The 20,909-nt window shown below is 43.1% G+C and overlaps 1 protein-coding gene, 17 non-coding genes and 1 pseudogene across 44 annotated transcripts; 18 read left to right on the forward strand and 1 right to left on the reverse strand.

The window, feature by feature from the left end:
• Positions 1-184: 184 nt before the first annotated feature.
• LOC143457749 (U2 spliceosomal RNA) lies at positions 185-377 on the forward strand. Its single transcript, XR_013117428.1, has one exon. It is a non-coding gene; the product is annotated as a U2 spliceosomal RNA (small nuclear RNA).
• Positions 378-970: 593 nt separating this feature from the next.
• On the forward strand, positions 971-1,163 carry LOC143457750 (U2 spliceosomal RNA). Its single transcript, XR_013117429.1, has one exon. It is a non-coding gene; the product is annotated as a U2 spliceosomal RNA (small nuclear RNA).
• A 593-nt stretch (positions 1,164-1,756) lies between these two features.
• LOC143457751 (U2 spliceosomal RNA) lies at positions 1,757-1,949 on the forward strand. The gene has a single exon (XR_013117430.1). It is a non-coding gene; the product is annotated as a U2 spliceosomal RNA (small nuclear RNA).
• Positions 1,950-2,542: 593 nt separating this feature from the next.
• LOC143457752 (U2 spliceosomal RNA) lies at positions 2,543-2,735 on the forward strand. Its single transcript, XR_013117431.1, has one exon. It is a non-coding gene; the product is annotated as a U2 spliceosomal RNA (small nuclear RNA).
• A 901-nt stretch (positions 2,736-3,636) lies between these two features.
• On the forward strand, positions 3,637-3,840 carry LOC143457914 (U2 spliceosomal RNA; annotated as a pseudogene).
• Positions 3,841-4,433: 593 nt separating this feature from the next.
• LOC143457754 (U2 spliceosomal RNA) lies at positions 4,434-4,626 on the forward strand. Its single transcript, XR_013117432.1, has one exon. It is a non-coding gene; the product is annotated as a U2 spliceosomal RNA (small nuclear RNA).
• A 593-nt stretch (positions 4,627-5,219) lies between these two features.
• On the forward strand, positions 5,220-5,412 carry LOC143457755 (U2 spliceosomal RNA). The gene has a single exon (XR_013117433.1). It is a non-coding gene; the product is annotated as a U2 spliceosomal RNA (small nuclear RNA).
• Positions 5,413-6,005: 593 nt separating this feature from the next.
• LOC143457756 (U2 spliceosomal RNA) lies at positions 6,006-6,198 on the forward strand. Its single transcript, XR_013117434.1, has one exon. It is a non-coding gene; the product is annotated as a U2 spliceosomal RNA (small nuclear RNA).
• Positions 6,199-6,791: 593 nt separating this feature from the next.
• Positions 6,792-6,984, forward strand: LOC143457757 (U2 spliceosomal RNA). The gene has a single exon (XR_013117435.1). It is a non-coding gene; the product is annotated as a U2 spliceosomal RNA (small nuclear RNA).
• Positions 6,985-7,577: 593 nt separating this feature from the next.
• On the forward strand, positions 7,578-7,770 carry LOC143457759 (U2 spliceosomal RNA). The gene has a single exon (XR_013117437.1). It is a non-coding gene; the product is annotated as a U2 spliceosomal RNA (small nuclear RNA).
• A 593-nt stretch (positions 7,771-8,363) lies between these two features.
• On the forward strand, positions 8,364-8,556 carry LOC143457760 (U2 spliceosomal RNA). Its single transcript, XR_013117438.1, has one exon. It is a non-coding gene; the product is annotated as a U2 spliceosomal RNA (small nuclear RNA).
• A 593-nt stretch (positions 8,557-9,149) lies between these two features.
• LOC143457761 (U2 spliceosomal RNA) lies at positions 9,150-9,342 on the forward strand. The gene has a single exon (XR_013117439.1). It is a non-coding gene; the product is annotated as a U2 spliceosomal RNA (small nuclear RNA).
• A 593-nt stretch (positions 9,343-9,935) lies between these two features.
• Positions 9,936-10,128, forward strand: LOC143457762 (U2 spliceosomal RNA). The gene has a single exon (XR_013117440.1). It is a non-coding gene; the product is annotated as a U2 spliceosomal RNA (small nuclear RNA).
• Positions 10,129-10,721: 593 nt separating this feature from the next.
• LOC143457763 (U2 spliceosomal RNA) lies at positions 10,722-10,914 on the forward strand. Its single transcript, XR_013117441.1, has one exon. It is a non-coding gene; the product is annotated as a U2 spliceosomal RNA (small nuclear RNA).
• Positions 10,915-11,507: 593 nt separating this feature from the next.
• LOC143457764 (U2 spliceosomal RNA) lies at positions 11,508-11,700 on the forward strand. Its single transcript, XR_013117442.1, has one exon. It is a non-coding gene; the product is annotated as a U2 spliceosomal RNA (small nuclear RNA).
• Positions 11,701-12,293: 593 nt separating this feature from the next.
• On the forward strand, positions 12,294-12,486 carry LOC143457765 (U2 spliceosomal RNA). Its single transcript, XR_013117443.1, has one exon. It is a non-coding gene; the product is annotated as a U2 spliceosomal RNA (small nuclear RNA).
• Positions 12,487-13,079: 593 nt separating this feature from the next.
• LOC143457766 (U2 spliceosomal RNA) lies at positions 13,080-13,272 on the forward strand. Its single transcript, XR_013117444.1, has one exon. It is a non-coding gene; the product is annotated as a U2 spliceosomal RNA (small nuclear RNA).
• Positions 13,273-13,865: 593 nt separating this feature from the next.
• On the forward strand, positions 13,866-14,058 carry LOC143457767 (U2 spliceosomal RNA). The gene has a single exon (XR_013117445.1). It is a non-coding gene; the product is annotated as a U2 spliceosomal RNA (small nuclear RNA).
• A 1,248-nt stretch (positions 14,059-15,306) lies between these two features.
• Positions 15,307-20,701, reverse strand: LOC143453239 (uncharacterized). 27 transcript variants are annotated; one of them, XM_076954443.1, is made up of 12 exons: positions 20,182-20,697; positions 18,866-18,997; positions 18,414-18,515; positions 18,229-18,347; positions 18,036-18,110; positions 17,826-17,898; positions 17,670-17,748; positions 17,019-17,216; positions 16,887-16,944; positions 16,683-16,805; positions 15,851-16,587; positions 15,307-15,718 (listed from the first exon to the last, which is right to left on the reverse strand). In XM_076954443.1, the coding sequence occupies exons 1-5, from the start codon at positions 20,221-20,223 to the stop codon at positions 18,050-18,052; spliced, it is 456 nt and encodes a 151-aa protein (XP_076810558.1). In that variant the 5' UTR covers positions 20,224-20,697; the 3' UTR covers positions 15,307-15,718; positions 15,851-16,587; positions 16,683-16,805; positions 16,887-16,944; positions 17,019-17,216; positions 17,670-17,748; positions 17,826-17,898; positions 18,036-18,049. The 27 variants fall into 27 exon arrangements, with proteins under 27 accessions (XP_076810558.1, XP_076810557.1, XP_076810555.1 ...); XM_076954442.1 differs by having other exon boundaries at positions 15,851-16,207; positions 16,379-16,477; positions 16,688-16,805; positions 17,670-17,898; positions 20,182-20,691; XM_076954440.1 differs by having other exon boundaries at positions 15,851-16,207; positions 16,379-16,477; positions 17,670-17,898; positions 20,182-20,691.
• Between the last annotated feature and the right edge of the window lie 208 nt (positions 20,702-20,909).

Raw genomic sequence — 20,909 nt, forward strand, 5'->3', positions numbered from 1 at the left:
CTGTCACGGTCCAATAACCATCAAGCAGCAAATCATGTGACTGGGCGGCGGCCAGAAGATTGTCGTCTGTCTGCTGGCTGGTTGAGTTCGTCAGTTTGGCGTCTTGTGGCGGGCGATATAGGAACGTTTGGAGGTCGAGGAGGATTTTGAGAAGAATAAAAAGAGTCCGGGAAGATTTAGAGGTATCGCTTCTCGGCTCTCAAGAGCTAAGATCAAGTGTAGTATCTGTTCTTCTCAGTTTAATCCCTGGGACGCAGTTCATTGAACTGCTCTTCGATTAAACGGATTTTTGAACGGTGAACGACGCTAGGCGCTTGCGCCTGCTCGTTTGAGGGTTGTGCAGCTATTGCAGTACCTGCTGCTTCGGCCCATCTCCCACCCTGGTGGGATACTCTTGTTTGTATTAAAGTAGTCTGAGGAAAAGAAGAAGAGGAGGAGAAGGAGGGGAAAAAAAAAAAAAAAAAAAAGAAGACGATGGGCGGATGGATTGATCGATGTCAAACGATCGATTAATGTCTATGGGATAAATGTTGTACACCTGCGTCACGGGTAAAATGAGAAATTGACTGTCGGCCCTGTGTGACAGCAGGAATGGTTTGATAAAATGGATAAATCCCCGATTTATCTTGTGAAAGTTTCTTCAAGTCAACTGTGCTGCTGCTGCTGTTACTACATTTGTTGTGAGTACTAATGAAAGCGATCGTTTTAGGGTATTTCCCAGTTTGATAGCAAAAAGCTGAAAAATGCAAGAAATGGCCTCCACGGGATAGACACAAAATATCTCCACTGTCACGGTCCAATAACCATCAAGCAGCAAATCATGTGACTGGGCGGCGGCCAGAAGATTGTCGTCTGTCTGCTGGCTGGTTGAGTTCGTCAGTTTGGCGTCTTGTGGCGGGCGATATAGGAACGTTTGGAGGTCGAGGAGGATTTTGAGAAGAATAAAAAGAGTCCGGGAAGATTTAGAGGTATCGCTTCTCGGCTCTCAAGAGCTAAGATCAAGTGTAGTATCTGTTCTTCTCAGTTTAATCCCTGGGACGCAGTTCATTGAACTGCTCTTCGATTAAACGGATTTTTGAACGGTGAACGACGCTAGGCGCTTGCGCCTGCTCGTTTGAGGGTTGTGCAGCTATTGCAGTACCTGCTGCTTCGGCCCATCTCCCACCCTGGTGGGATACTCTTGTTTGTATTAAAGTAGTCTGAGGAAAAGAAGAAGAGGAGGAGAAGGAGGGGAAAAAAAAAAAAAAAAAAAAGAAGACGATGGGCGGATGGATTGATCGATGTCAAACGATCGATTAATGTCTATGGGATAAATGTTGTACACCTGCGTCACGGGTAAAATGAGAAATTGACTGTCGGCCCTGTGTGACAGCAGGAATGGTTTGATAAAATGGATAAATCCCCGATTTATCTTGTGAAAGTTTCTTCAAGTCAACTGTGCTGCTGCTGCTGTTACTACATTTGTTGTGAGTACTAATGAAAGCGATCGTTTTAGGGTATTTCCCAGTTTGATAGCAAAAAGCTGAAAAATGCAAGAAATGGCCTCCACGGGATAGACACAAAATATCTCCACTGTCACGGTCCAATAACCATCAAGCAGCAAATCATGTGACTGGGCGGCGGCCAGAAGATTGTCGTCTGTCTGCTGGCTGGTTGAGTTCGTCAGTTTGGCGTCTTGTGGCGGGCGATATAGGAACGTTTGGAGGTCGAGGAGGATTTTGAGAAGAATAAAAAGAGTCCGGGAAGATTTAGAGGTATCGCTTCTCGGCTCTCAAGAGCTAAGATCAAGTGTAGTATCTGTTCTTCTCAGTTTAATCCCTGGGACGCAGTTCATTGAACTGCTCTTCGATTAAACGGATTTTTGAACGGTGAACGACGCTAGGCGCTTGCGCCTGCTCGTTTGAGGGTTGTGCAGCTATTGCAGTACCTGCTGCTTCGGCCCATCTCCCACCCTGGTGGGATACTCTTGTTTGTATTAAAGTAGTCTGAGGAAAAGAAGAAGAGGAGGAGAAGGAGGGGAAAAAAAAAAAAAAAAAAAAGAAGACGATGGGCGGATGGATTGATCGATGTCAAACGATCGATTAATGTCTATGGGATAAATGTTGTACACCTGCGTCACGGGTAAAATGAGAAATTGACTGTCGGCCCTGTGTGACAGCAGGAATGGTTTGATAAAATGGATAAATCCCCGATTTATCTTGTGAAAGTTTCTTCAAGTCAACTGTGCTGCTGCTGCTGTTACTACATTTGTTGTGAGTACTAATGAAAGCGATCGTTTTAGGGTATTTCCCAGTTTGATAGCAAAAAGCTGAAAAATGCAAGAAATGGCCTCCACGGGATAGACACAAAATATCTCCACTGTCACGGTCCAATAACCATCAAGCAGCAAATCATGTGACTGGGCGGCGGCCAGAAGATTGTCGTCTGTCTGCTGGCTGGTTGAGTTCGTCAGTTTGGCGTCTTGTGGCGGGCGATATAGGAACGTTTGGAGGTCGAGGAGGATTTTGAGAAGAATAAAAAGAGTCCGGGAAGATTTAGAGGTATCGCTTCTCGGCTCTCAAGAGCTAAGATCAAGTGTAGTATCTGTTCTTCTCAGTTTAATCCCTGGGACGCAGTTCATTGAACTGCTCTTCGATTAAACGGATTTTTGAACGGTGAACGACGCTAGGCGCTTGCGCCTGCTCGTTTGAGGGTTGTGCAGCTATTGCAGTACCTGCTGCTTCGGCCCATCTCCCACCCTGGTGGGATACTCTTGTTTGTATTAAAGTAGTCTGAGGAAAAGAAGAAGAGGAGGAGAAGGAGGGGAAAAAAAAAAAAAAAAAAAAGAAGACGATGGGCGGATGGATTGATCGATGTCAAACGATCGATTAATGTCTATGGGATAAATGTTGTACACCTGCGTCACTGCTAAAATGAGAAATTGACTGTCGGCCCTGTGTGACAGCAGGAATGGTTTGATAAAATGGATAAATCCCCGATTTATCTTGTGAAAGTTTCTTCAAGTCAACTGTGCTGCTGCTGCTGTTACTACATTTGTTGTGAGTACTAATGAAAGCGATCGTTTTAGGGTATTTCCCAGTTTGATAGCAAAAAGCTGAAAAATGCAAGAAATGGCCTCCACGGGATAGACACAAAATATCTCCACTGTCACGGTCCAATAACCATCAAGCAGCAAATCATGTGACTGGGCGGCGGCCAGAAGATTGTCGTCTGTCTGCTGGCTGGTTGAGTTCGTCAGTTTGGCGTCTTGTGGCGGGCGATATAGGAACGTTTGGAGGTCGAGGAGGATTTTGAGAAGAATAAAAAGAGTCCGGGAAGATTTAGAGGTATCGCTTCTCGGCTCTCAAGAGCTAAGATCAAGCGGGCGGTCCATCAGGTTTCTGATGTACGAGAGTGGTATGGTTAACATCAGCCAAAAAATTGCCCTCTCCGACACATTACATCTGTCAACACACGCCAGGTTCCTAGCTTGCTCCTGCTCGTATCCGCTTTACGAAAAATGCGAGTTCTAGTTTAGGTCATTTGGTTATCGGAAGATAGGCAAATGAACAAACCTAAGCTTCACAATCGAGCTAAACACTCACCACCCACCTCTCACCTCCTACCCAACAAAGTAAGCTGGGGGGGGGAAGGCGAACGCCTTCCTCATCACAGTAAAAAAAAAAAAAAAAAAAAAAAAGTGTAGTATCTGTTCTTCTCAGTTTAATCCCTGGGACGCAGTTCATTGAACTGCTCTTCGATTAAACGGATTTTTGAACGGTGAACGACGCTAGGCGCTTGCGCCTGCTCGTTTGAGGGTTGTGCAGCTATTGCAGTACCTGCTGCTTCGGCCCATCTCCCACCCTGGTGGGATACTCTTGTTTGTATTAAAGTAGTCTGAGGAAAAGAAGAAGAGGAGGAGAAGGAGGGGAAAAAAAAAAAAAAAAAAAAGAAGACGATGGGCGGATGGATTGATCGATGTCAAACGATCGATTAATGTCTATGGGATAAATGTTGTACACCTGCGTCACGGGTAAAATGAGAAATTGACTGTCGGCCCTGTGTGACAGCAGGAATGGTTTGATAAAATGGATAAATCCCCGATTTATCTTGTGAAAGTTTCTTCAAGTCAACTGTGCTGCTGCTGCTGTTACTACATTTGTTGTGAGTACTAATGAAAGCGATCGTTTTAGGGTATTTCCCAGTTTGATAGCAAAAAGCTGAAAAATGCAAGAAATGGCCTCCACGGGATAGACACAAAATATCTCCACTGTCACGGTCCAATAACCATCAAGCAGCAAATCATGTGACTGGGCGGCGGCCAGAAGATTGTCGTCTGTCTGCTGGCTGGTTGAGTTCGTCAGTTTGGCGTCTTGTGGCGGGCGATATAGGAACGTTTGGAGGTCGAGGAGGATTTTGAGAAGAATAAAAAGAGTCCGGGAAGATTTAGAGGTATCGCTTCTCGGCTCTCAAGAGCTAAGATCAAGTGTAGTATCTGTTCTTCTCAGTTTAATCCCTGGGACGCAGTTCATTGAACTGCTCTTCGATTAAACGGATTTTTGAACGGTGAACGACGCTAGGCGCTTGCGCCTGCTCGTTTGAGGGTTGTGCAGCTATTGCAGTACCTGCTGCTTCGGCCCATCTCCCACCCTGGTGGGATACTCTTGTTTGTATTAAAGTAGTCTGAGGAAAAGAAGAAGAGGAGGAGAAGGAGGGGAAAAAAAAAAAAAAAAAAAAGAAGACGATGGGCGGATGGATTGATCGATGTCAAACGATCGATTAATGTCTATGGGATAAATGTTGTACACCTGCGTCACTGCTAAAATGAGAAATTGACTGTCGGCCCTGTGTGACAGCAGGAATGGTTTGATAAAATGGATAAATCCCCGATTTATCTTGTGAAAGTTTCTTCAAGTCAACTGTGCTGCTGCTGCTGTTACTACATTTGTTGTGAGTACTAATGAAAGCGATCGTTTTAGGGTATTTCCCAGTTTGATAGCAAAAAGCTGAAAAATGCAAGAAATGGCCTCCACGGGATAGACACAAAATATCTCCACTGTCACGGTCCAATAACCATCAAGCAGCAAATCATGTGACTGGGCGGCGGCCAGAAGATTGTCGTCTGTCTGCTGGCTGGTTGAGTTCGTCAGTTTGGCGTCTTGTGGCGGGCGATATAGGAACGTTTGGAGGTCGAGGAGGATTTTGAGAAGAATAAAAAGAGTCCGGGAAGATTTAGAGGTATCGCTTCTCGGCTCTCAAGAGCTAAGATCAAGTGTAGTATCTGTTCTTCTCAGTTTAATCCCTGGGACGCAGTTCATTGAACTGCTCTTCGATTAAACGGATTTTTGAACGGTGAACGACGCTAGGCGCTTGCGCCTGCTCGTTTGAGGGTTGTGCAGCTATTGCAGTACCTGCTGCTTCGGCCCATCTCCCACCCTGGTGGGATACTCTTGTTTGTATTAAAGTAGTCTGAGGAAAAGAAGAAGAGGAGGAGAAGGAGGGGAAAAAAAAAAAAAAAAAAAAGAAGACGATGGGCGGATGGATTGATCGATGTCAAACGATCGATTAATGTCTATGGGATAAATGTTGTACACCTGCGTCACGGGTAAAATGAGAAATTGACTGTCGGCCCTGTGTGACAGCAGGAATGGTTTGATAAAATGGATAAATCCCCGATTTATCTTGTGAAAGTTTCTTCAAGTCAACTGTGCTGCTGCTGCTGTTACTACATTTGTTGTGAGTACTAATGAAAGCGATCGTTTTAGGGTATTTCCCAGTTTGATAGCAAAAAGCTGAAAAATGCAAGAAATGGCCTCCACGGGATAGACACAAAATATCTCCACTGTCACGGTCCAATAACCATCAAGCAGCAAATCATGTGACTGGGCGGCGGCCAGAAGATTGTCGTCTGTCTGCTGGCTGGTTGAGTTCGTCAGTTTGGCGTCTTGTGGCGGGCGATATAGGAACGTTTGGAGGTCGAGGAGGATTTTGAGAAGAATAAAAAGAGTCCGGGAAGATTTAGAGGTATCGCTTCTCGGCTCTCAAGAGCTAAGATCAAGTGTAGTATCTGTTCTTCTCAGTTTAATCCCTGGGACGCAGTTCATTGAACTGCTCTTCGATTAAACGGATTTTTGAACGGTGAACGACGCTAGGCGCTTGCGCCTGCTCGTTTGAGGGTTGTGCAGCTATTGCAGTACCTGCTGCTTCGGCCCATCTCCCACCCTGGTGGGATACTCTTGTTTGTATTAAAGTAGTCTGAGGAAAAGAAGAAGAGGAGGAGAAGGAGGGGAAAAAAAAAAAAAAAAAAAAGAAGACGATGGGCGGATGGATTGATCGATGTCAAACGATCGATTAATGTCTATGGGATAAATGTTGTACACCTGCGTCACGGGTAAAATGAGAAATTGACTGTCGGCCCTGTGTGACAGCAGGAATGGTTTGATAAAATGGATAAATCCCCGATTTATCTTGTGAAAGTTTCTTCAAGTCAACTGTGCTGCTGCTGCTGTTACTACATTTGTTGTGAGTACTAATGAAAGCGATCGTTTTAGGGTATTTCCCAGTTTGATAGCAAAAAGCTGAAAAATGCAAGAAATGGCCTCCACGGGATAGACACAAAATATCTCCACTGTCACGGTCCAATAACCATCAAGCAGCAAATCATGTGACTGGGCGGCGGCCAGAAGATTGTCGTCTGTCTGCTGGCTGGTTGAGTTCGTCAGTTTGGCGTCTTGTGGCGGGCGATATAGGAACGTTTGGAGGTCGAGGAGGATTTTGAGAAGAATAAAAAGAGTCCGGGAAGATTTAGAGGTATCGCTTCTCGGCTCTCAAGAGCTAAGATCAAGTGTAGTATCTGTTCTTCTCAGTTTAATCCCTGGGACGCAGTTCATTGAACTGCTCTTCGATTAAACGGATTTTTGAACGGTGAACGACGCTAGGCGCTTGCGCCTGCTCGTTTGAGGGTTGTGCAGCTATTGCAGTACCTGCTGCTTCGGCCCATCTCCCACCCTGGTGGGATACTCTTGTTTGTATTAAAGTAGTCTGAGGAAAAGAAGAAGAGGAGGAGAAGGAGGGGAAAAAAAAAAAAAAAAAAAAGAAGACGATGGGCGGATGGATTGATCGATGTCAAACGATCGATTAATGTCTATGGGATAAATGTTGTACACCTGCGTCACGGGTAAAATGAGAAATTGACTGTCGGCCCTGTGTGACAGCAGGAATGGTTTGATAAAATGGATAAATCCCCGATTTATCTTGTGAAAGTTTCTTCAAGTCAACTGTGCTGCTGCTGCTGTTACTACATTTGTTGTGAGTACTAATGAAAGCGATCGTTTTAGGGTATTTCCCAGTTTGATAGCAAAAAGCTGAAAAATGCAAGAAATGGCCTCCACGGGATAGACACAAAATATCTCCACTGTCACGGTCCAATAACCATCAAGCAGCAAATCATGTGACTGGGCGGCGGCCAGAAGATTGTCGTCTGTCTGCTGGCTGGTTGAGTTCGTCAGTTTGGCGTCTTGTGGCGGGCGATATAGGAACGTTTGGAGGTCGAGGAGGATTTTGAGAAGAATAAAAAGAGTCCGGGAAGATTTAGAGGTATCGCTTCTCGGCTCTCAAGAGCTAAGATCAAGTGTAGTATCTGTTCTTCTCAGTTTAATCCCTGGGACGCAGTTCATTGAACTGCTCTTCGATTAAACGGATTTTTGAACGGTGAACGACGCTAGGCGCTTGCGCCTGCTCGTTTGAGGGTTGTGCAGCTATTGCAGTACCTGCTGCTTCGGCCCATCTCCCACCCTGGTGGGATACTCTTGTTTGTATTAAAGTAGTCTGAGGAAAAGAAGAAGAGGAGGAGAAGGAGGGGAAAAAAAAAAAAAAAAAAAAGAAGACGATGGGCGGATGGATTGATCGATGTCAAACGATCGATTAATGTCTATGGGATAAATGTTGTACACCTGCGTCACGGGTAAAATGAGAAATTGACTGTCGGCCCTGTGTGACAGCAGGAATGGTTTGATAAAATGGATAAATCCCCGATTTATCTTGTGAAAGTTTCTTCAAGTCAACTGTGCTGCTGCTGCTGTTACTACATTTGTTGTGAGTACTAATGAAAGCGATCGTTTTAGGGTATTTCCCAGTTTGATAGCAAAAAGCTGAAAAATGCAAGAAATGGCCTCCACGGGATAGACACAAAATATCTCCACTGTCACGGTCCAATAACCATCAAGCAGCAAATCATGTGACTGGGCGGCGGCCAGAAGATTGTCGTCTGTCTGCTGGCTGGTTGAGTTCGTCAGTTTGGCGTCTTGTGGCGGGCGATATAGGAACGTTTGGAGGTCGAGGAGGATTTTGAGAAGAATAAAAAGAGTCCGGGAAGATTTAGAGGTATCGCTTCTCGGCTCTCAAGAGCTAAGATCAAGTGTAGTATCTGTTCTTCTCAGTTTAATCCCTGGGACGCAGTTCATTGAACTGCTCTTCGATTAAACGGATTTTTGAACGGTGAACGACGCTAGGCGCTTGCGCCTGCTCGTTTGAGGGTTGTGCAGCTATTGCAGTACCTGCTGCTTCGGCCCATCTCCCACCCTGGTGGGATACTCTTGTTTGTATTAAAGTAGTCTGAGGAAAAGAAGAAGAGGAGGAGAAGGAGGGGAAAAAAAAAAAAAAAAAAAAGAAGACGATGGGCGGATGGATTGATCGATGTCAAACGATCGATTAATGTCTATGGGATAAATGTTGTACACCTGCGTCACGGGTAAAATGAGAAATTGACTGTCGGCCCTGTGTGACAGCAGGAATGGTTTGATAAAATGGATAAATCCCCGATTTATCTTGTGAAAGTTTCTTCAAGTCAACTGTGCTGCTGCTGCTGTTACTACATTTGTTGTGAGTACTAATGAAAGCGATCGTTTTAGGGTATTTCCCAGTTTGATAGCAAAAAGCTGAAAAATGCAAGAAATGGCCTCCACGGGATAGACACAAAATATCTCCACTGTCACGGTCCAATAACCATCAAGCAGCAAATCATGTGACTGGGCGGCGGCCAGAAGATTGTCGTCTGTCTGCTGGCTGGTTGAGTTCGTCAGTTTGGCGTCTTGTGGCGGGCGATATAGGAACGTTTGGAGGTCGAGGAGGATTTTGAGAAGAATAAAAAGAGTCCGGGAAGATTTAGAGGTATCGCTTCTCGGCTCTCAAGAGCTAAGATCAAGTGTAGTATCTGTTCTTCTCAGTTTAATCCCTGGGACGCAGTTCATTGAACTGCTCTTCGATTAAACGGATTTTTGAACGGTGAACGACGCTAGGCGCTTGCGCCTGCTCGTTTGAGGGTTGTGCAGCTATTGCAGTACCTGCTGCTTCGGCCCATCTCCCACCCTGGTGGGATACTCTTGTTTGTATTAAAGTAGTCTGAGGAAAAGAAGAAGAGGAGGAGAAGGAGGGGAAAAAAAAAAAAAAAAAAAAGAAGACGATGGGCGGATGGATTGATCGATGTCAAACGATCGATTAATGTCTATGGGATAAATGTTGTACACCTGCGTCACTGCTAAAATGAGAAATTGACTGTCGGCCCTGTGTGACAGCAGGAATGGTTTGATAAAATGGATAAATCCCCGATTTATCTTGTGAAAGTTTCTTCAAGTCAACTGTGCTGCTGCTGCTGTTACTACATTTGTTGTGAGTACTAATGAAAGCGATCGTTTTAGGGTATTTCCCAGTTTGATAGCAAAAAGCTGAAAAATGCAAGAAATGGCCTCCACGGGATAGACACAAAATATCTCCACTGTCACGGTCCAATAACCATCAAGCAGCAAATCATGTGACTGGGCGGCGGCCAGAAGATTGTCGTCTGTCTGCTGGCTGGTTGAGTTCGTCAGTTTGGCGTCTTGTGGCGGGCGATATAGGAACGTTTGGAGGTCGAGGAGGATTTTGAGAAGAATAAAAAGAGTCCGGGAAGATTTAGAGGTATCGCTTCTCGGCTCTCAAGAGCTAAGATCAAGTGTAGTATCTGTTCTTCTCAGTTTAATCCCTGGGACGCAGTTCATTGAACTGCTCTTCGATTAAACGGATTTTTGAACGGTGAACGACGCTAGGCGCTTGCGCCTGCTCGTTTGAGGGTTGTGCAGCTATTGCAGTACCTGCTGCTTCGGCCCATCTCCCACCCTGGTGGGATACTCTTGTTTGTATTAAAGTAGTCTGAGGAAAAGAAGAAGAGGAGGAGAAGGAGGGGAAAAAAAAAAAAAAAAAAAAGAAGACGATGGGCGGATGGATTGATCGATGTCAAACGATCGATTAATGTCTATGGGATAAATGTTGTACACCTGCGTCACGGGTAAAATGAGAAATTGACTGTCGGCCCTGTGTGACAGCAGGAATGGTTTGATAAAATGGATAAATCCCCGATTTATCTTGTGAAAGTTTCTTCAAGTCAACTGTGCTGCTGCTGCTGTTACTACATTTGTTGTGAGTACTAATGAAAGCGATCGTTTTAGGGTATTTCCCAGTTTGATAGCAAAAAGCTGAAAAATGCAAGAAATGGCCTCCACGGGATAGACACAAAATATCTCCACTGTCACGGTCCAATAACCATCAAGCAGCAAATCATGTGACTGGGCGGCGGCCAGAAGATTGTCGTCTGTCTGCTGGCTGGTTGAGTTCGTCAGTTTGGCGTCTTGTGGCGGGCGATATAGGAACGTTTGGAGGTCGAGGAGGATTTTGAGAAGAATAAAAAGAGTCCGGGAAGATTTAGAGGTATCGCTTCTCGGCTCTCAAGAGCTAAGATCAAGTGTAGTATCTGTTCTTCTCAGTTTAATCCCTGGGACGCAGTTCATTGAACTGCTCTTCGATTAAACGGATTTTTGAACGGTGAACGACGCTAGGCGCTTGCGCCTGCTCGTTTGAGGGTTGTGCAGCTATTGCAGTACCTGCTGCTTCGGCCCATCTCCCACCCTGGTGGGATACTCTTGTTTGTATTAAAGTAGTCTGAGGAAAAGAAGAAGAGGAGGAGAAGGAGGGGAAAAAAAAAAAAAAAAAAAAGAAGACGATGGGCGGATGGATTGATCGATGTCAAACGATCGATTAATGTCTATGGGATAAATGTTGTACACCTGCGTCACGGGTAAAATGAGAAATTGACTGTCGGCCCTGTGTGACAGCAGGAATGGTTTGATAAAATGGATAAATCCCCGATTTATCTTGTGAAAGTTTCTTCAAGTCAACTGTGCTGCTGCTGCTGTTACTACATTTGTTGTGAGTACTAATGAAAGCGATCGTTTTAGGGTATTTCCCAGTTTGATAGCAAAAAGCTGAAAAATGCAAGAAATGGCCTCCACGGGATAGACACAAAATATCTCCACTGTCACGGTCCAATAACCATCAAGCAGCAAATCATGTGACTGGGCGGCGGCCAGAAGATTGTCGTCTGTCTGCTGGCTGGTTGAGTTCGTCAGTTTGGCGTCTTGTGGCGGGCGATATAGGAACGTTTGGAGGTCGAGGAGGATTTTGAGAAGAATAAAAAGAGTCCGGGAAGATTTAGAGGTATCGCTTCTCGGCTCTCAAGAGCTAAGATCAAGTGTAGTATCTGTTCTTCTCAGTTTAATCCCTGGGACGCAGTTCATTGAACTGCTCTTCGATTAAACGGATTTTTGAACGGTGAACGACGCTAGGCGCTTGCGCCTGCTCGTTTGAGGGTTGTGCAGCTATTGCAGTACCTGCTGCTTCGGCCCATCTCCCACCCTGGTGGGATACTCTTGTTTGTATTAAAGTAGTCTGAGGAAAAGAAGAAGAGGAGGAGAAGGAGGGGAAAAAAAAAAAAAAAAAAAAGAAGACGATGGGCGGATGGATTGATCGATGTCAAACGATCGATTAATGTCTATGGGATAAATGTTGTACACCTGCGTCACTGCTAAAATGAGAAATTGACTGTCGGCCCTGTGTGACAGCAGGAATGGTTTGATAAAATGGATAAATCCCCGATTTATCTTGTGAAAGTTTCTTCAAGTCAACTGTGCTGCTGCTGCTGTTACTACATTTGTTGTGAGTACTAATGAAAGCGATCGTTTTAGGGTATTTCCCAGTTTGATAGCAAAAAGCTGAAAAATGCAAGAAATGGCCTCCACGGGATAGACACAAAATATCTCCACTGTCACGGTCCAATAACCATCAAGCAGCAAATCATGTGACTGGGCGGCGGCCAGAAGATTGTCGTCTGTCTGCTGGCTGGTTGAGTTCGTCAGTTTGGCGTCTTGTGGCGGGCGATATAGGAACGTTTGGAGGTCGAGGAGGATTTTGAGAAGAATAAAAAGAGTCCGGGAAGATTTAGAGGTATCGCTTCTCGGCTCTCAAGAGCTAAGATCAAGTGTAGTATCTGTTCTTCTCAGTTTAATCCCTGGGACGCAGTTCATTGAACTGCTCTTCGATTAAACGGATTTTTGAACGGTGAACGACGCTAGGCGCTTGCGCCTGCTCGTTTGAGGGTTGTGCAGCTATTGCAGTACCTGCTGCTTCGGCCCATCTCCCACCCTGGTGGGATACTCTTGTTTGTATTAAAGTAGTCTGAGGAAAAGAAGAAGAGGAGGAGAAGGAGGGGAAAAAAAAAAAAAAAAAAAAGAAGACGATGGGCGGATGGATTGATCGATGTCAAACGATCGATTAATGTCTATGGGATAAATGTTGTACACCTGCGTCACGGGTAAAATGAGAAATTGACTGTCGGCCCTGTGTGACAGCAGGAATGGTTTGATAAAATGGATAAATCCCCGATTTATCTTGTGAAAGTTTCTTCAAGTCAACTGTGCTGCTGCTGCTGTTACTACATTTGTTGTGAGTACTAATGAAAGCGATCGTTTTAGGGTATTTCCCAGTTTGATAGCAAAAAGCTGAAAAATGCAAGAAATGGCCTCCACGGGATAGACACAAAATATCTCCACTGTCACGGTCCAATAACCATCAAGCAGCAAATCATGTGACTGGGCGGCGGCCAGAAGATTGTCGTCTGTCTGCTGGCTGGTTGAGTTCGTCAGTTTGGCGTCTTGTGGCGGGCGATATAGGAACGTTTGGAGGTCGAGGAGGATTTTGAGAAGAATAAAAAGAGTCCGGGAAGATTTAGAGGTATCGCTTCTCGGCTCTCAAGAGCTAAGATCAAGTGTAGTATCTGTTCTTCTCAGTTTAATCCCTGGGACGCAGTTCATTGAACTGCTCTTCGATTAAACGGATTTTTGAACGGTGAACGACGCTAGGCGCTTGCGCCTGCTCGTTTGAGGGTTGTGCAGCTATTGCAGTACCTGCTGCTTCGGCCCATCTCCCACCCTGGTGGGATACTCTTGTTTGTATTAAAGTAGTCTGAGGAAAAGAAGAAGAGGAGGAGAAGGAGGGGAAAAAAAAAAAAAAAAAAAAGAAGACGATGGGCGGATGGATTGATCGATGTCAAACGATCGATTAATGTCTATGGGATAAATGTTGTACACCTGCGTCACTGCTAAAATGAGAAATTGACTGTCGGCCCTGTGTGACAGCAGGAATGGTTTGATAAAATGGATAAATCCCCGATTTATCTTGTGAAAGTTTCTTCAAGTCAACTGTGCTGCTGCTGCTGTTACTACATTTGTTGTGAGTACTAATGAAAGCGATCGTTTTAGGGTATTTCCCAGTTTGATAGCAAAAAGCTGAAAAATGCAAGAAATGGCCTCCACGGGATAGACACAAAATATCTCCACTGTCACGGTCCAATAACCATCAAGCAGCAAATCATGTGACTGGGCGGCGGCCAGAAGATTGTCGTCTGTCTGCTGGCTGGTTGAGTTCGTCAGTTTGGCGTCTTGTGGCGGGCGATATAGGAACGTTTGGAGGTCGAGGAGGATTTTGAGAAGAATAAAAAGAGTCCGGGAAGATTTAGAGGTATCGCTTCTCGGCTCTCAAGAGCTAAGATCAAGTGTAGTATCTGTTCTTCTCAGTTTAATCCCTGGGACGCAGTTCATTGAACTGCTCTTCGATTAAACGGATTTTTGAACGGTGAACGACGCTAGGCGCTTGCGCCTGCTCGTTTGAGGGTTGTGCAGCTATTGCAGTACCTGCTGCTTCGGCCCATCTCCCACCCTGGTGGGATACTCTTGTTTGTATTAAAGTAGTCTGAGGAAAAGAAGAAGAGGAGGAGAAGGAGGGGAAAAAAAAAAAAAAAAAAAAGAAGACGATGGGCGGATGGATTGATCGATGTCAAACGATCGATTAATGTCTATGGGATAAATGTTGTACACCTGCGTCACGGGTAAAATGAGAAATTGACTGTCGGCCCTGTGTGACAGCAGGAATGGTTTGATAAAATGGATAAATCCCCGATTTATCTTGTGAAAGTTTCTTCAAGTCAACTGTGCTGCTGCTGCTGTTACTACATTTGTTGTGAGTACTAATGAAAGCGATCGTTTTAGGGTATTTCCCAGTTTGATAGCAAAAAGCTGAAAAATGCAAGAAATGGCCTCCACGGGATAGACACAAAATATCTCCACTGTCACGGTCCAATAACCATCAAGCAGCAAATCATGTGACTGGGCGGCGGCCAGAAGATTGTCGTCTGTCTGCTGGCTGGTTGAGTTCGTCAGTTTGGCGTCTTGTGGCGGGCGATATAGGAACGTTTGGAGGTCGAGGAGGATTTTGAGAAGAATAAAAAGAGTCCGGGAAGATTTAGAGGTATCGCTTCTCGGCTCTCAAGAGCTAAGATCAAGTGTAGTATCTGACGGGTTCGGACGCATTTTTTGAGCTCCGCAGGTCCTTGATCTTGTTTTGGCATTTACTCCGGTTTTAGCCGGTTTAAAGGGTCGGTGAGTGTTTCAAATTGTTTATAAAGTAGTTATCTATAACTTTTACACTTACACTTTGCTTACTTTTTAATATAACCGCTGATAATCGTATTTGTCTGAATTTTCATGCTCAGTAGGCTAAGCCCGAGTGGCAACCCTATTTACGCTCGTAAACAGCGCTTTTCAGCGCTACTTTTTATTATTTTTTATAGTTTTTAGGTCACGGAACTTAATTCCGTGGTCAAAAGTACTGAATATTGTTGTTTTATTGTGTTTTTGACTATTTTTAGCGCATTTCTAGGCTATTTTCAGCCAACCACGCGTTCTCACCCGAATTGGGATTCCCCCATTATATTCTATGGTAACCGGCTTTTATTTTTCTAAACTTGTGTCGGGGTCCTCTTTATTACCGTTTTACTCTGTTCTCCCCACCTTGACGTGTTACTAATACGTCCTCGTAATTACAATGGTGTTTTTTAAACAAACACGAACCTTACTGTGTCACTTCGACACCAACGAAATTTCAGAAAATTTTGACATCTCCTCATTCATGGAATTTTTTATTGATGAAGGACCATTTCATTCAATCTCAAACAACATATTCGGTATGACACAATCCGATCACAAAGAAAAAATTTTTGCTATTACATTCAAAGCTGATGACGCCTCTAAACGCGCCATCAAGAAAATGATAAATACTTATTCGCAAAGGCAACCAATTGTGCCTAAAAATGGTACACCGATTCACATGTGGGTTGATGAACCAGTTCCCCCACCAGCTACTATCACCCTCTACCCAGTCCCGCTGGACATCCCTGATCAGGAGATTGAACATCTGGTACGTTCCCAACACTGGGGCGTTCTGCGACGTTTCAAGTTCGGCTCCCATAAAGAATTTCCCCAATTCCATAACGAATACCTGCATCTCCAGATTGACAAACTCAATGAGGACATCCTCCCTAAACAAATCATCATCAATTGTCAACCGGTTTCAGTATCCCTACCGGGAGCTCCGATCCGTAAATGCGCCTACTGTAGGAACTTTGGCCACCTCATACAGAATTGTAATAAAAGAAAAAATAAAAACCCACCTTCTTCCAACAACAAATCTGCCCTCCCTGCAAACTCAACGTGGGGTCGTCAAAAACCAACTCTAAATGAAACCGCGCTACCATCCACCACTCCGACTGAGCATCTCAGCCCTCCTGAAGACCCTCCAACGATTGAGGAATCTGATGCCCCCTCTTCGAGGCAGACCAAGACAGACTCCTCAGCTGACAAAGATCAAGTCCCCACGCCCATTGTTGTCTCAGATTCCCAAGTCCCGTCAACCTCAGAGGAATCCTGCGGCTCTTCTGACTTCGTGACCGTCTCGTCACTGGACGCATCCGATGCAGAAAAGCGACTGAAAGGACTCGAACAAAAGCTTTGCTTCACTACTCCTCCTCCTGCAACCTCAAAAAAAAATAACGCAAAAAACAAGCAAGCCAATAAACCAAAAGGAAAACGCCATTAAACGCTCTGACCAAAACAAGCTATACCATACGAAACCCAATGGAGACTGATAAAAAAATAAACAAATCCTTAATTATAGCTACCATAAACTGCAACGGCCTCACCAGATCTCTCCGACATATCCCCTCCTTTATGCGTGATCATAAAATTGACATTTTGGCAATCCAAGAAGCCCATAGAATCAACCCGAAACAACTTCTCCACTGGCAAAAAGAAAACAATTTGACATCCTTCACCAACGCACCAGATACCAACTCCAAGGACAAATATTTCAAATCCGGAACAGCTCTCATCATATCGAACCATATCCTACCTTTTGTTAAAGATCACACCATCATCACCGAACATCGATCGCATCTTATAAAACTAATCATCAACAATAGAACGGTCATCATTATAAACTCATACCTAACCTCCGGAACCTCCTCCTCCTCATCCTCTGCAAGAATTCTTCAACTTGAACATATTTATCAACACCTCACCACCACTCCACGTGACGACACTTTATGGCTGGGAGACTTCAATCTAGTTCTAGACATCAAAGATTCAGTCAATAAAATTCACATCAGAAATGACCATAAAAAAATGATAGAATATCTCAAATTGTTTGACCTTAACGACGCCTTCCGCTATCTGCATCCAAACCAAAGAAGCTTCTCTTACATCACAGCTAAAGCCAGTACAAGAATTGATAGAATATACTCCAACAGTGCCCTGACAGCCAAAATAACAAAATCCACTTACATTTCAACTGCACACTTCTCCGACCATTCATTCGGCAATTTAATATCTCTTCAGACAACTCTTCCACGACCCGATCATCAGCACGGCAGGACATACTGGAAACTCAACGACTCCCTTCTTCAAGACACACAATTTGGCAATCAAATTGACGATACTATACGAAGCCTCGCCAAAAAGCCCCTCCGCTCTCTCGATCCACTAAAATGGTGGGAACTATTCAAAACAAGCCTCAGAAGATCTATTATTCTTTTAGCAAGTAAGAAAAAGCGCAAAACCCAAAATCTATTAAAAAACTATCAGTACCAATTAGAATCACTCAATGAACACCTCACCCCGGACAAAAATCTGGAAATTCTAAGTTTAAAAAAGAAAATTCAAAACATTCAAGAGCAACAGCAACAAGGTGAAAGAATACGATCAAGAATGAAAACAGTCACGGACAAAGAAGATCCTTCAAGAATATTTAAAGTATTCGAAGGTAAACACCAAAAAAAACTCAACATAAACAAATTGCAGCTGGATGAAGAAAATGACAGCACAATAACAAATAACCCCATCACCATTCAGCAAACCATTCACCAATTCTATTCCCAACTCTGGAAAACCGAACCCACCGAAATAAGTAAAACAGATGAAGAACTTTCTCAATACCTGAACAACCTTCCCTCAATTGAATCCAATCCTCACAATGATCTCTCGCCCTTCATCGACATAGCTGAAATAAAAGCAGCTATACAACAACTTAATAAACATTCCGCACCTGGTCTGGACGGTCTCACAGCCAGTTTTTATCAGAGATTCTCACACCTGCTTTCGCCACTGCTCCAAGAAATCTTCAACAATTGTTATTTCCAATCCCAGCTCACCCACTCTCAGAGATCTGCATTCATTAGACTTATCCCAAAATCAGGCAATAACCTTTTAATTAAAAATTGGAGACCTATTTCGATCTTAAATATGGACTATAAAATCCTCAGCATCATTCTCAAAAATAGAATAACACCAATCGTCACCCACCTCATTTCCTCCTCTCAGCAATGCGGAATTCCTGGCAGATCCCTGGAAACCATCCTTCTCAACATCCAGGCGGCCCTGCAACAAGAAAATGACAATCAAGACGGACTGGCAATTTTAAAACTAGATTTCACCAAAGCCTTCGATAAAGTGAATCACAACTTTATTATTCGACTTCTCAATAAATTGAATTTACCTAGCACCATAGTCAACTGGATTAAAATAATTTATGACCAGCCGCTTGCTTTCATCCAAACTACTCAAGGCCTTTCTCAAGAGATACCAATCTCCTGCGGCGTCCGACAGGGATGCCCCCTGAGTATGCTTATTTTTACCATAGTAACAAACGTTTTAGCACACAAAATCTCAAATAGCTCTCACCTCAATTGCCCGAATATCAGATCTACTTCCCTCAGTCTGCAGCAGTACGCCGACGACACCATTCTCCTGGCTAAGGACATACCAACCATATCCAACGCTCTCCTAATCATAAATGAATTCAGCAAATTTTCCGGACTCAAATTAAATGAAGCTAAATCTGCATTTTTCGTCTCAACTCCTCTTCTACAAAACCAGATAAATCAGCATTTTCCCAATATCCCGATCACCACTAACATGAAAATACTTGGAACGACTTTCTCACACTCCGATGACGATGCTACCGTAAACTGGGAAAAAGCACTACTTACAATAAAAAAACTCAACAATCTGCACAAAATGAGACGTTTGTCCATTCTGGGAAGAAAGTATTTAATAAACGCCCTGTTTCTACCCCACATTATCAGAACCGCGACCCTTTTCCTACCGCCAATAAAAATTTGCAACCAACTCACCAACCTCATCTTCAAGTTTCTCTGGTATCCCAGAAAATTGGAACCCTTGGCAAGAAAAAAACTCATCGCCCCCTTCAATGAAGGAGGTCTCCAAATTCTCCATGTTACATCCCGAATACACTCCACTTTTCTCTATAAAATGAAAAGAATATTATTGGAAAACACCGAAAATAGTTTCTTCGCATGTTGGGCCAAATACAACATTGGAACAAAATTAATGAAAATAGCACCAAACCTGTACTCAAATTCAATTAGATACCGGCCCACCCCAAATCGCACCTGGGAAAAGACTCTGAAAATTTATGACCTACTCAGCATCAACAACAAGGATTTTCTTCTGGCAGAACAAACTCAAGGGAGCCTATACCGTCTATATCTAAACAAACACTCTACTCCGTCACTTATCCACAATCACAAACAACAGATGATTTCTTGGAATCTCACCACTTTAAAAAATATGACTGGATGGTCACCCTCTCTCAAAATAAGAAGTCATTCTTATTTGATTGCCCATCAAGGCTTCCTATGGGGCTCCTTTTATAAAAAACAAAGACTCTTCACTACCCCCCAACAACAGATTAGAATAACCAACTGCAAATTCTGTAAATCAATTCATGACGACATTAACCACCTAATACTGGACTGTCCAATAATTCAAGAAATCCTCAGGCAAATTAAATCCGACATTCTACATTGGTTCTCGACGAATATCACCTTTGACAGAGAGTTATTATTTTACAACAAATTCCAACGACCAACTGCTGAAAAAGTCAAAATTCTACAATATCTCAACATCTTTAAGTCAAATCTTATCTCATACAAAGAATCACTTGATGAAAAAAACTCCTACTGCACAGACAAAACCCTCACTATCAATAACATCCTTTGGAAAACCAGAACAAAATTCAAAATGATCTACGAATGAAAAGATGAAGCCACAAGTCTACACCAGAAGATTGTACTATTGTTTTTTAATTTTTCTCATCCATTTAACCTTAACTACTATGAATGTTTCTAATATAGCTTAACTGTTACTATGTCACTCACCGGCTCACCAAATTTAATCTGTTTCTCACTTTACTTGTAACGACCCACACATATCGCCATGTTTTTGTGTTACGATACCTTATCTCTACACTAACTTTAATGATTTATCATCTGTTTTTATATCAGTTTATGTTACTATATATCCTACCTTATTAACAATGCACCCTATATACTCAATTATGTACCATAACTACATAACCCCTGTTTTTTTATTTCTACCTTCATCAAAATGATGAAACTTAAATTTATACAATACTTATTGTCAATACCTGAAACCTGGAAATCATCCTGTTCAACAACTTCTCAATCATCTTTATGGATTTTACAACAATTCAACATTGCTCTGCATATCCTGAAATAATCCATGATGAAAATATCCATCTCCATTGATGTTTTTATCCACTTTGCTGAAACAACACCACGCTTGAAATCCATCAATATCAAAATCATCTACCACAACCTATTACCTGGAAAAAACTGGTCAACAACTCCTGTTCATCTTATCAAACATGTTCTTGAACATGAAACATGCAACCCCATCATGGTAAACTACTCATATATCTGTTTTTTTTAATCCAAATTGTATGTGTGAAACATCACTATGCTTGGCCTACACCAATATCATAATCCTCTACCACAACCTACATCCTGGGAAAAACTGGTCAAAAAATTTGTTTTATCTTATCAAACATGTTCATTAACATGAAACATTTAACCCCACCGTGGTAAACTACTAAAATATCTGTTTTTTATTCATAATTGTATGTGTCAATATATATATATATATATGCTAACCTGCCTAAAACTACTGTACCGGCTATTTTGACATACTTCATAAACTCTTGGAAAATTCATATAATTCGAAATAACTTTGTCCAATTTTATTGCGTTTTATTTCTTTAAAACGAAACTTATCGATAAATTAACTCCCCACTGTCCCAACCTTACTTGAAAATTGATAAATTTCGAATTTTACTCACCTTTATATGTATTACTC

The sequence above is a fragment of the Clavelina lepadiformis genome, chromosome 4 (genome assembly GCF_947623445.1).
Source record: "Clavelina lepadiformis chromosome 4, kaClaLepa1.1, whole genome shotgun sequence".
In the NCBI taxonomy this organism is placed as follows: Eukaryota; Metazoa; Chordata; class Ascidiacea; order Aplousobranchia; family Clavelinidae; genus Clavelina; species Clavelina lepadiformis.